The sequence below is a fragment of the Vanacampus margaritifer genome, chromosome 11 (genome assembly GCF_051991255.1).
Source record: "Vanacampus margaritifer isolate UIUO_Vmar chromosome 11, RoL_Vmar_1.0, whole genome shotgun sequence".
Classification (NCBI taxonomy): Eukaryota; Metazoa; Chordata; class Actinopteri; order Syngnathiformes; family Syngnathidae; genus Vanacampus; species Vanacampus margaritifer.
In genome coordinates this window covers 6,339,759-6,352,962 of record NC_135442.1, presented here as the reverse complement: position 1 = coordinate 6,352,962, position 13,204 = coordinate 6,339,759, and the positions used below count along the sequence as shown (strand labels likewise).

The window sequence follows — 13,204 nt, the reverse complement described above, 5'->3', positions numbered from 1 at the left end:
AAAAAAACAAAAAAAAACGGGGAATGATGAAAAAGCTAAGAAGAGAGCTGGTGAGGGGAAGTAAAGGTCAGGGCAGGCCACTAAGGGAAGGTCAAGTAAAGAAAAAAAATAGAGTAATATGTTCTCTATGCACCCACATTAGTCTAAACAAGGCATTTTGTGTTTGTGGAATATAAATTAAGCAGAAAAAGTCTCCTGTTTTTATCTATCTGACGGCCATTTTCCCTTTACTGCCACTTGCTGTTGACTGAAAATGACATCAGTGCCTAAGGTGTCACATAACGAATGTCATGGCTCACCTGTTTTCTGGGTTTGGTCAAGTGACATTTAAATTTTTCCCACATGTGCACGTCTTACAGTTTTGTTGCATAGTCTCATGCATGGAGTTTTTTTTTTTTTCCAGGTCCATACTGTGCTCCCCTTTAAAGAAGTTCAGATTGGGCCTTATATATTTTTCCCCATCACAAATTCTTATGTTTTCTTGTTTTTCATCTAAGAAACTTGGGCCGCTAATTAGCGAACCGCCAGGCTTCCTATTTTGTCTCCCTCTGTTGGTTGTCCCATTGTTGTTTTTCGTGTTTCTCAGACGGGTTGTGAGGGCAAATTCCATGTGGGTTTTTACATATTTTGCCAATAAATCAGATTCTGATGTAGAGTAGAGTTCAGTTGTTTTTTTTATATATTGCACATGTTTAAAACGTTTAAGGAATATGGTTAAATGCGTTGAGATAGCTTCTGATGTAATTGGCCCAATGTAAATAAACTAGTTACCAAATTAACTCATTCACTGCCATTGACGGCTATATATAGCTATTTTAATTAGTTTAACATTTTTTCCCGCTTTTGTTAACAAGAGTATGAAAACCTATAGTTTTCTTTATTGTACATTTAGAACAGTTATAAAATTTGTGATTAATAGTGAGTTAACTATTAAAGTCATGCGATTAATTATGATTAAAGTAATCGCCTGACGCTCCTAATTTTTTTATATTTTCTTTGTTCTTTTTTTAAAGAAAAGATTATTTAAAAAAAATACTTGATGATTAAAAGTGAGGGGCGCAGGCGATTAAAATTTTTCGTAATTAATTGCATGACTTCACTAGTTAACTCACGATTAATCACAAATTTTATATCTGTTCTAAATGTACAATATTTTTTTTTTTAGGTTTTCATACTCTTGTTAACAAAAGTGGAAAAAAATGTTTAACAAATAGAAATAGTTCAAATGATTTTTTGACGTCAATGGCAGTGAATGAGTTAATGGCCAGCCATCAGTTTTGGGAATAACGGCGTTAATTTTCTAGCAATGAAGTAATCTAATGAATCCCTTTTCCCCCATTCAAGCATGTGGCAATCTGATTTGCTGGTTAAAATGTCAGCGAACAGAAAAATATCTTAGTGACTTTAGTTACTTTGTTGAGTAACTACTTACTTTAACAAAGCAGTAACTCCGCTGATAACGGAATTACTTTTTAGAATAAGTAATTTGTAACTATAACAAATTACTTTCTGAGGGCAATGTGCCCAATACTTCCTGCCACTGTGTAAATGTAGCCTTAATTCAGAATCAGAACATTTGTCCTTCATCATGTTGCTCTTAGCATGCACTTCCAAGTCTAACACAGCACTAAGAGTGTTTCGGGGGCCAAAGTGTTACAGTTTGAGAAAACGCCATCGTTGGCATCCGAGTGTTCACTTTGAAAATCAAACCTGGCAAGAATCCCAAAGGGGGCAACAGAAAGCTCAAGCCGGCACTTGTATTGGGGTTCTATTGACAAGAATAGTCCATGCGCGCGGGATTAAAAAGCAATCCCGCGTTGAATGTGACACCTCCCTGCACGCTTTTATGATTGCCAGTGCGCGCCTTGTAACTTCAGAAGCCGGGGATGGAGCTGTCGACACGGGGGACAATCGCGGTGGCGAGGGGTTAGCTGAGTGAGCAGGACGCTCAAAGTCGGCGCTCTCCCGCTCTCTTTTTGAACATGTGATCTGGAAACTCAAGTCAGCAGCCAAGCAAATGAGATTAAAGCAGCCGTAAACCGCCCCCGCCGCCGTCACCCCCCACGCCGCCGACACCCTCCCCCACCCGCCTGGAGATGGCTCCGGGGGGGGCTGTTGATTTAAATGGCATCCGCCACTGTCAGAGCAGATCAATCCTAAAAACGCGTGGCGTAATTGGCTTTAAATGACACAACATACAGTGTTGCGTTTATCAAAGGATGTTGCACCACCATGTGACTTAAGGGAGCCGGCGCCGTCAGAATGACACTGCTGACGGCAAACATTTCCCCAATAACCACTTAAATTGGGGAAGAAATTGAACAAAAGCAGCAGTTCGGGAGTGTTTCTCTCTCTTTTAAAAAAAAAAATTTTTTTTTTTTTTTTTAGAAAGACTGTGGAATACAAATATAAAGAAAAGTTTCACTGCGAGAGAACAAAGCGTCAAATGTGTCATAGCTGGATGAAGCCTGTCATTTCCACACAAAGGGGATAGAAAGGGTCTCCTAACATGGACGGAGACAAGAGGAGAAGCAGGGCATAGTACAGCTGTCACATCTTTACACGGAATCTTTGTAGATTTTTCAACACGCTCGATGAGCTTGAACTTGTAACCCCTGACTTCTCTTGAATAGGTTTGAGATTGCAAAAGTGAGTTGGATTTGTTAAGACTCACCCGCAGTGGATGAAAATCTGCATACCGGTACATCTTTCTGTTTTTTTAAGTGTGGTTTTAACAACCACAAATTTTATATCCGTTCTAAATGTACAATAAAATGTTTATTTTTCCGAAGTTTAATACTTCTTGTTAACATAAAAGTGGGAACAAATCTTTAACTAATAGAAATGTGGCTACATATTTTAGTCATTAATACAGTTCATAAAATTAGTTAAAATGAAAAAGATGTACTGTAATGTAAAGTGTGATATTGATTTGTTTTGAGGTCATTTTTCTGCCACTAGATGGCATGACTGCATTTGTAAGACATTGGTGACAGGTCCGTGCATTTTTTTTCCCATATTAGGAGCTATCTAATCTTTAACATGAAGTAACTTGTGAAATTCTGCACATTTTTAAAATTGTAAAATACAACTTGACTCCAGTCTCCACAAATATATGCATTATTATTAAATTTATTACTGCCGAGTTTTTGACGTGGTCTGCTGACTTGCGACTGGAATTACCTCAGTACAGGCTTTCCAAGTAAGGTGCGGTCAATCGCACGTTAAAAAAAAATTGTGGCATTAAAGTAACTTTACATTATTTTAAATTAATTCAAAATTAACGCACAACCAAATTAAAATAGATTGTAAACACTTTGAAAATGTATCTCAACAGAAAAAATTTAATAAAATAAAATACTGAATTTTTAGTAGATTGGGTTACTTTTACCCAACGTTGGGTTCATTATTTTTGACCCAGCAGATTGGGTTGTAGATTAGATTTGGGTGGGCTGAAGAGCTGAACATGATCTTGACCCGACATGCCGAGTCAAACCCTCAACCCAATGTGCTTCGTATAAATAACCCAGCATTGGCTCAGTCCCTTTTGGACCCAGCGTTGGGGTTATCTATAGCACCCAATCTGGGTTACTTTTGACCCCAGAGTGTGTATTTTGCAGACTGAACAGCAGAGCCAGGCAGTCGCAAGGCAACACGCACACACACAGTGACCGCAGGTACAATCTCCGGCCAATTCCAACTTTGTGATCTCCCTGATCCGAGCTCTCAGGAATTTGTCCATGCAAAGACTTCCCATTTCCTCTGACAAAACAGCACCACATGTGAGCTTTAAGGAAACACATTGTGCGCCACTCAAAACGCCCCCCCCTCCCTCCCCCCATCAATGACCTCCCACTGTGTCATTAGTCGCAACATCACCGTGAGTGGCGCATGCAGAATAAGCAGGTAGGAAATGTTTTAATGTATAAGGCGATGAGGGGAATTAATGAGTCCAGTTTGATGCGTGTACTGCATACATCTGTGAGTGTTGTTTTGACTTTCCAGGACGAATAATTCACAGGATGTGTGTCCCCTAGTGGTGACACTGTGAGGAGGCAGCCACCCTGGTTTTGGAAAACAGATTTCATCGGATTCCCCCCCTTCTCAGATAATGTTAATTTCACAGATAACAGCGAATCTATAATATGGAGGGAAATGCAAATTAATCCACCCCTCCCCTACCCATGGAAAATTTACCCTGAAGAATAGACTCCATTCTCTTCGTATCTCTCGCTTGAAATGCTGGACGATCTTTTTTGGGAGCGATAAAACAGTCAAGTCTTTCATGTTTTTTTTTTTTTTAAATAAATAAAATGGGTTTGGAATAGGACTGAGCGATTTTGAAAAAATAATCTGATTCCCCTCTCCCCCTCAATATTACGATTTAATATGTGATTATTTTTTTTCTAGTTCACATGTATTATGTTAACAAACATAAAAATAAAGCTTTCTGAATGACTCAAATGTAGACGAGCCCCACCCCCCCCAAAAAAAAAACAGCAGCTTTTTTTATTTGAAAATTGCATTCAACTACAGAGTGATAATTGATCAATCAAAGTACTGTAGACAATTGAACCTCCAACTCCATCTTATATTACGACATTTGCTGTGAAAATGTGAAAAGTGGGACGTGTTTTTTTTTTTTGTTTTTTTTTTGCTCACGGCTGGAAGCCGCCGAAATCAGACAAGAATGGCCGCTTTTAATTTTCTTGAATGATCACCTCCTTGAGAAAGAAGGGCAAAGCAAAAGCAAAGTGGCAGCAAATGAAATAAACGGGCTTTTAGACCTAATTGACACCGTGTCAGCAATAAACATTACGGCACATTTTAGTCTGCATTCAGTTCTTTTGTGCGTTTATGGACTGTTCTCCTGTGAAGCCGTTAATTGCGAGAAAAAAAGGGGCTGGCTGAAGGCTCCCTTGTGCACGGGCAGCACTTGAAGTTTACACGCACATTGCTGAGATTTTTACCGGAGTCTCTGCGAAAGTGTCTTTTGTGGGTGAAAGCTTTTCTTTAAATGCCAACCAGGAGTGAAAGCGGGGCATTTACGGGTCCCTTAAAAAGAAAGTAAATCACATATCACGGCTTAGCTGAAATAAAAAGGCGGTAGCGCAAAGCTAATAATTGAACACATCTACGAGCGTTTCGGTGACCGCCAGGCCGCCCGGCTCGGGCTAATGACGGGGCACATTACTACCGTCATTAAAGCGGCAGAAAAGAGGTGGGAAGAGTTGCTTTTGTGTTCACTAAATACTGTTTCTTCATCCGCTGGGTATTCGGAAACCCTTATCTTAAAAATATCCCAGCGTTGAGCAGTGGGAATCCAAGGGGGACAGCTTAGTGAAAATAAAAACAGAGCGCCGCGCCGCCGAGAGCTGAGCCTCTCCGGAGATAACGGCAAGTGCAGCTTTATCCGAGGACGGCGCGCAGCGGCTCAAAATGAAAAAAAAAGGGGGACCAGGAGGCGCCTGGGTTCCGCCTCTTTAAGAAACCCACTTACCTGCACATGTATGGAGGCTGCAGACGACAGCACAATTCACACACTAATACAGCCATTGTGTGGCAATACTTTGTCTCAGACCAAACTTTCCTGATACGCTAGTGGCTTGAGATAAGAGTTTAATTTGTTCCGTGACCATGATCGTAAACCAAAACACTTGCATCTCAAACCATCTTTCCACATTGAAGTAAGTGGAAATGCAATTTGATCCGTTCCAGCCACCCCCCCTATCAAAAAAATAGTTTTGTGTGCTTTTAGTAAGGGAATATTGCACTCAATCAAATAGTATGTAAGGAATAAAAATAAATGTTGCTTCATGATTTAATGCTGCAATCCTGTTTATTGTGCTGCTCCTTCTGTGGTGCCCGCCTTGGCCACCAGGAGGCAGCATAATACTACAGTCATGCAGACGCAAACAAAAAACAATAGCAATACTTCTCCTACTGTAAACGACTAAGATGCTGTATTATCAGGCATTTTTCATAGAGGATAAAGAATACAGTGGACCCAAAAATCTGCTTGCAATTGACATATCTTGAATAAGCGCAGACAAACAACATAAGAATTTTGGATTAAAAACGAGGGGTGCTTAATAAATGATTAAATAAATACAGAAATAAATTTGGGGTGTCAGGCGATTATTATTTTTTTAATCATAATTAATCACATGAGTTCAATGGGTAACTCACAATTAATCACAAATTTTATATCGTTCTAAATGCATAATGCATAATGATAAATGAAAAAAAATTATACGTTTTCCTACTCTTGCTAACAAAAGTGGGAAAAAAAAATATTTTAGTCATTGATTAGTTTTAAATTAAAAAGATGTACTGTACTGTAAAAAACGAGTGTGATATTGATTTGTTTTGAGGTGATTTTTCTGCCACTAGATGGCATAGTTGCATTTGTAAGACATTGGTGACACTTCAGTGCATTTTTCTTGTCATATTAACAGCTATCTATTCTTTAACATAAGGTAACTTGTGAAATTCTGCACATTTTTGAAATTGTAAAATAAAACTTGACCCCAGTCTCCACAAATATATGCGTTATTATTAAATTTATTACTGCTAAATTTTGACATGGACGTGTCTGCTGCGTTGCGACTGGGAATTTTCCCAGTACAGGCTTTCCAAGTAAGGGGCGGTCATTAATCGCGTGTTTAAAAAAAAAAAAAGTGGCGTTTAAGGAACTTTAAATTCCCTCAAAATGAATGCAATAATTTTGACACCCCTAAAATAAATGCATGACTAAATGTACTACGGCGCTCAGCAGGTGAGTGATGTGCCTGCTTAAAACTTGTGTGTCTATATTCACCATTAAAACTAAAATCATACCTATTTTAGTTAAGGGACTGGAGAAGAGCTGCTGCAGAAGTTTGTTCTCCGAGGTTCTCAGCACCACGACGATGTCTGCGGGGAGAGTGTCTCGGTTTTTCTCCAGGAACCCGTTCACGCTGTACATCACCTTGAAGAGTCAGGTGATCACAAGATGATCACACAAATGACACAGAAAGGCATGGATGTTTGAAAACGTTTTGGACAATTTAAATAAGTTTCATTATTTTTGCTACATTTGTGAGCTGGCTTTCTGAAGGACGCTTATCTCATTCACAGCCAGCCCAGTAAAAATTGATTTTTGACGTCAATAGCCGTCAATGGCAATGAATGATCAGAGCACTAAGAGAGTCATTTAATACCTTTCCAGCAAAATGCAGAATCCCAAAAGAAAGCTCAACACGTTTGGGTATCCAAAAGTACTTGCAGCGCAGATTGTCCTCAAACTTGTCTGCAAACATGATGCAACAGAAAACATTGATTATGTTCAACAGAGGACACAGACTTTCTCGTTGTTTTGGCGTTTGAGGTGTTTATCTGCATCCTCACCCACTAAGGTGTGGTCCGTGGCCTGCGGGAAGCGGCTCTCCTCGTCCAGCAGGGACAGGAGACCCATGGGCTTCTGCAGGAACATGTCCAGGATGGGCCTGTTGTCCTCGTACTCCACCAGGCTGGCATCCACTCCCTCGCTCTGGTACTCCATCTAACAGCCGGAAATGCCGTTAATGAGTTCTCCAAAATGACCCAATTAAACAAATATGATTTGTGCAAGTTTCTCATCAAGCGAAACACACAAATGCAGCTTGCCGGAGTTCCCGCATAATATGGAACTCTTATTGAATGCATAACACAGCTCGGAACTAACAAATAGTGCCACTTACTTATTCATAATTTATATCAATTTGCAAATAACCCAGAGTCCTTTCATACTATTGCATCTATTTAATTTCACATCAAAAGTTGCTTTAAATATATATTTTGACTAATAAAGTGGAACCAATGGATCTAAACCATCCTCATGTATAAATCATTAATAAACTCAGTGGATGTGTACAACAATACCGGAGACAAGCACACCAAATAAAAATCCCTCTTGCGCTGAGCACGAGGCCTACATCAGTCAAGTATTTATAGAAAAGAAACTTTTTTTTTTTACAATCGCTTGAGGCTTAATTATGTAATAATAGTTTGAGAAAACTCCTACTAGTCGTTTTGATGGCGCAGGATGAACAGGACGAATTTCAAAGATAAACACTAGTTGTTGGTTTTGTATTTTCATGTGTTGTTAAATGTCTTTATCTCCTGGAATGCAATCTTGGTGACCACTTAAGTGCCAATTCTGCATTTCCTTGGAAGTACTGAGACTTATGTGTTGTATAGTTTAATTATAAAACATTCAGCGATCATTGAGCTATTTGTTTAAAATATTTACTAATATGTGCAATGTGTCTGACAAAGGGTCAACATTTGGCAGTGCTTTGTCATTTAATAATTCACTTCTTAGCCAATTTTATAGATATTCAACCAACTTTAGGCTAAATAAAGATGATGAAGTCACTCTAAGGCATGTACTGTACTGTCGATGGTACAAACTAAAAAATAATGATGTTAATAGCAATGTTAGCAATGATGCTAACGATAACACAGCAAGAGATGTCTTGGCTGATTTAGAGACTAGAAGTAAACTATTACTTTTAAACACTTTAAAGCCCAGATACAACAAAAAAATGGAAAGGAAAGGGAGGTCAAATCACCTTTTCTTTATGTAACATGCTAAAAAGTATTTTATGCCAGCAAAAACTTGTGTTACGATTGCTAACGGGTGGCACAGACAGTAAAGAAATCTTTTTTTTTTTAAAGGGAAAAAAAAGCCAAGCGCTTGCTTTAAACTGTTTGTTGCCATTCCAAGTTGAAGCTTAAAAATGAAAACAAAAATAATTTGTTATGTATTTACCATAATTTAACCTTATAACTTAAAAAAAAAAGTCTGCTAGCTTAATGCTAATACCGTTTTGACACCCCTGCTCAAATTGTTTGACGCTAGCGAATGTTGATTTCACGTCAGGGTTCTCTTAAGGTCAAAACCTTTCCTAAACGTTCTCTAAACCGTTTTAAAGTGTTTTCTTGTCGCAAGAAAAAAAGAAGAAGAAAAAAACATGCAAACTATTTGCGAACTTTGAATAAGCCGGGTCCGATGTCAACCTCACCTGTTCCAGGGCAAATATATGCTGGTTGAAGTAAAACTGGATCTGCTCGTTGGCAATGTTGATGCACAATTGCTCAAAGGAGTTCTTCTTGAAGTTTTCGAAGCCAAAGATGTCCAGGATTCCCACGTTCATGCCGCTCTCTGCGGCGCTTCAAAGCAACAAAAAAGCGGGACAAACAAACTTATTAGAACGCAGCGAGCAAATCCCAGCAGCCATTTATGTTGATAAAACTTTCATGACAATCCAAGTTCAACCCAAATAATGTTTCGCCTGCTGCCGGGAAGTCATAAACACGAGGCTGGAGGAGAAAAAAGAAAGAGAGAAATCGGCGCATCATCAATGCTTCTGCTTCTCTGTGTATTGATTTAACCTTGAGTCATTTGCAAGATGTACAAACTTTGAATCCTAGCGCGTGTTTAGTAGCGCTTGAATCAGTTAGTCATAATGTGCCCTCCTCTGAGGTCACTTTCCGCCATCGCTATCTGGTTATTAATAGCAATAAGACAAAGAAGAGACGGGATCTCGTTTTTATACTCTTTGACGCACGACGCACATATTTATGAAGGAACTCTTTCGGATCAATGGACAGCCTCTTTGTAGTCTCTCTGAAGTCTTTTTAATCATCTGAAGATCATTTTCACAGCACGCAATCGTTATCAAAAATTTATTAAAACCTCTTTTTTCGCCTCGCATTTATATTCTCCTCTGCGTGTTTGCATTGAGCTCTGAAGACTTCTACAAAGGTCACCGGCGCTTTGTGAGAGCGGAGGACGTCCGCGCGGATGTTCGTCACCTGCGCTCGCGCCCGCTCACCAGATGTTCATGTCGGGCTGCAGCAACGTGTTGATGCGGTTGACGATCCAGCTGAACAGGCGGCCGTACAGCGCCTTGGACATGGCGTCCCGCACGTCGGCCGCTTTGTCCACCGTGTTGGTGCGGATGATGGTCTCGCCCCTGGTGACCACGCACTGGGAGGTCAGCGCCTCCTGGAGCTCCTCGGGCCCGATGTTGAGCAGGGAAGCAGCTGGACACGGACAAAGGAGACTTCGATAGATGCCAAAGGGAATATTTTGTTATTTCATTTTCTAAACAATATCAGAAGAACTGACCTACATTTATAATTTAAAGGAATTGCTTGACTCATTGAGCCATTTTTACAGTAAAAAGTTAATATTTTGTCCAGAATTAACAAATTCACTGCCATTGACGGCTATAGACGTCAAAAATTAATTTGAACTATTTCTATTAGTTTAACATTTTTTCCCCACTTTTGTTAACAAGAGTATGTAAACCTATAATTGTTTTATTGTACATTTAGAACAGTTATAAAATTTGTAATTAATCAAGAGTTAACTAGCGAAGTCATGCGATTAATTACGATTAAAAATTGAATCGCCAGACGCCCCTAATTTTTTCTTTTTCTCTTTTAAAAAGAAATTATTATTTTAAAAAAATACTTTAAAAAAAAAGATGATTAAAAATGAGGGGCGCAGGCGATTAAAATTTTTCGTAATTAATCGCATGACTTCACTAGTTAACTCACGATTAATCTCAAATTTTATATCTATTCTAAAAAGTTTAGTTTAGTTTAAAATTAAAAATCGCCTGACGCCCCTAATTTTTTTAATTCTTTTTTTTTTAATCACGTCAGGCAGTTCAATTTTTTAATTGTAATTAATCGCATGACTTCAATAGTTAACTCACGATTAGTCACAATTTTTTAAATCTGTTCTAAATGTACCATATTTTTTCTAGGTTTTTCATATTCTTGTTAACAAAAGTGGAAAAAATATTTCAAACTACTAGAAATAGTTTAAATGAATTTTTGACGTCTATAGCCGTCAATGGCAGTGAATGAGTTAATTTGATAACTTCATTATTTTTTATGTTACCTTTAAAAACAAAATTTTCCCCTTGCTGTCGACTGAAAATGACATCACCTGTGATGGAAATAGGTAACGACCAACCACAGCTCACCTGTTTTCTGGGTTTTGTCAGCAAACTGAGCCATGATTGGTCGTTATCTATTTCCTCAGCACAGGTGATGTCATCTTCAATTGACAGCAAGTGCCTAAGGTATTCATTGTTCATGAAAAATATAAAAAAAATATCTCTTACTGTTAAAAATGGCTAAATGAGTCGTGTCGCTTTTAACTTTAATATTACTTCCATGAAATGATATTCATTTACTACCAATTTTTCTAAGCTGCACTGCTTCCAATAGTGTTTTTTTTATTTATTTATTTATTTATTTTTGTCCAATGAGATTTCAGCTCCTGTATGTTACCATGTTAATCTAATCCGCCCAAGGCCTTCAGAATCAGTATCTTATACTTAAAGTATATTAGCAAAGGGAATATTTCTTGAATCAGACTTCAGATTTGTCCTCACATGGCCAGATGATGTCAGCATTTTTCCGTCCTCTGATTGGTCGGTCAGAGCTAAAACTTACAATCAAGCTCCTTTGATGAGCAAAACATATCTGAAGCGATAATACGTTTAATGATCAGTATCTCTGCTAAGTGTGATATATTTGATTACATTTTCTCATGCTTTTAAGATGAATAAAGATCATTTTTTAATGTTTTTTTAAAGTCTTTAAACTGGATGAGCAACCGTCACGTCTCACCATTCTCCAAGGCTTCCGAGTTCGGCACTTCACTCTTATCGGTTTGGTGTTGGGACGTGATGGCGGTAAATTCTATGTTGCCAGTGTTCAATATGGCCGAGAGAATCCTGTAAACAGAGTTGACTTCCTAAAATACAGTAGAAAGAGGAGGTGATACAACCGAACTGACATCTGCGAGGGGGGACACAACAGTGAACGTTCATGACTAAAATACCTCTTCGGTAAAGCCAATGTTCCGGAAGCATTCCTGGATGACTTCAAACTGCTCCTTGTACAATTTGCTGGAGACAATGTCCTGCATGACTTTGCAGTGTTGATTGTCGATATACCTGCACAATCAGCTGTATTAGCATTCTAGAGTGGAACTTGACAGCACGTTGAATGCAGCACCAACCTGGGAGCTGTCCTGTCCGGCAACCGGTAAGTCTTCAGCTTATCTTGGTGGTAAAGACCGGCGTATATGTAATAAAAGATGTGGAAGTTCTTTTCCCCCCTGAAAGAAAACACAAGTGACAGATTGAGAAAAAAAGAAAGAAAAATAACTGGGGCAGCTTTTTGTGTTTTAAATTTAAATGTAAAGATTTGTGTTTTAAAATGAAAATTGGATAATTAAAAAAAGGTTATAAAACATGTAAACAAAATGTTTAATTTCAGACATAAAATAATATTAATTTGATGCCATTTTATTTATTAATACATTTAAATATAATCCATTAGCCAATTAACTCTTTGACTGCCAGACGTTTTCAGAAAAGGGATGCCGTGGGTGCCAGCCGATTTAAGCATTTTTGACTGATCTTTCAAGGCCCACAGAAAATTATGTGTTTGGACTATGGAAACACACATACTACCAAATGAAAGATTGGACTCTCATCTTTCATCAGAAAAAAAAGTTTGTTTCTACCTTATTCTGTTTTTCAGTCATCAACAATAGAAAATGGTTAGTTTCACCTCTGTTTTGAAAAAAAACGTCTTTTAACGTCTTTGGCACTCCTCCATAGGATTTTACTAAACGTCATTTAACGTTTTTGGCAGTCAAAGAGTTAACTCATTCACTGCCATTGACGGCTATAGATGTCAAAAAATCATTTGAACTATTTCTATTAGTTTAACATTTTTTCCCACTTTTGTTAACAAGAGTATGAAGACCTATCATTTTTTTTATTGTACATTTAGAACAGATATAAAATTTGTGCTTAATCGTGAGTTAACTATTGAAGTCATGGGATTAATTATGATTAAAAAATTGAATCGCCTGACGCCCCTAATTTTTTCTTTTTCTCTTTTAAAAAGAAATTATTATTTTAAAAAAATACTTTAAAAAAAAAGATGATTAAAAATGAGGGGCGCAGGAGATTAAAATTGTTCGTAATTAATCGCATGACTTCACTAGTTAACTCACGATTAATCTCAAATTTTATATCTATTCTAAAAAGTTTTTTTTACTCTTGTTAACAAAAGAGGGAAAAAAATGTTCAAATTAATTTTCGACGTCAATGGCAGTGAATGAGTTATTTAAAAATTAAAG

At 38.0% G+C, this 13,204-nt stretch overlaps 1 protein-coding gene across 8 annotated transcripts in view; it reads right to left on the bottom strand.

Annotated features, from left to right (window-relative positions):
- myo3b (myosin IIIB) overlaps window positions 1-13,204 on the bottom strand; it is a 90,855-nt gene that overhangs the window by 47,241 nt on the left and 30,410 nt on the right. For all 8 annotated transcript variants that reach the window (XM_077579755.1, XM_077579760.1, XM_077579754.1 and 5 more), the window contains 8 exons: window positions 12,071-12,169; window positions 11,891-12,005; window positions 11,677-11,803; window positions 9,861-10,071; window positions 9,048-9,195; window positions 7,390-7,543; window positions 7,203-7,291; window positions 6,841-6,970 (listed from right to left, as the gene is read on the bottom strand). In XM_077579755.1, the coding sequence (XP_077435881.1) occupies window positions 6,841-6,970; window positions 7,203-7,291; window positions 7,390-7,543; window positions 9,048-9,195; window positions 9,861-10,071; window positions 11,677-11,803; window positions 11,891-12,005; window positions 12,071-12,169 (1,073 nt within the window). The remainder of the gene's footprint in view (window positions 1-6,840; window positions 6,971-7,202; window positions 7,292-7,389; window positions 7,544-9,047; window positions 9,196-9,860; window positions 10,072-11,676; window positions 11,804-11,890; window positions 12,006-12,070; window positions 12,170-13,204) is intronic.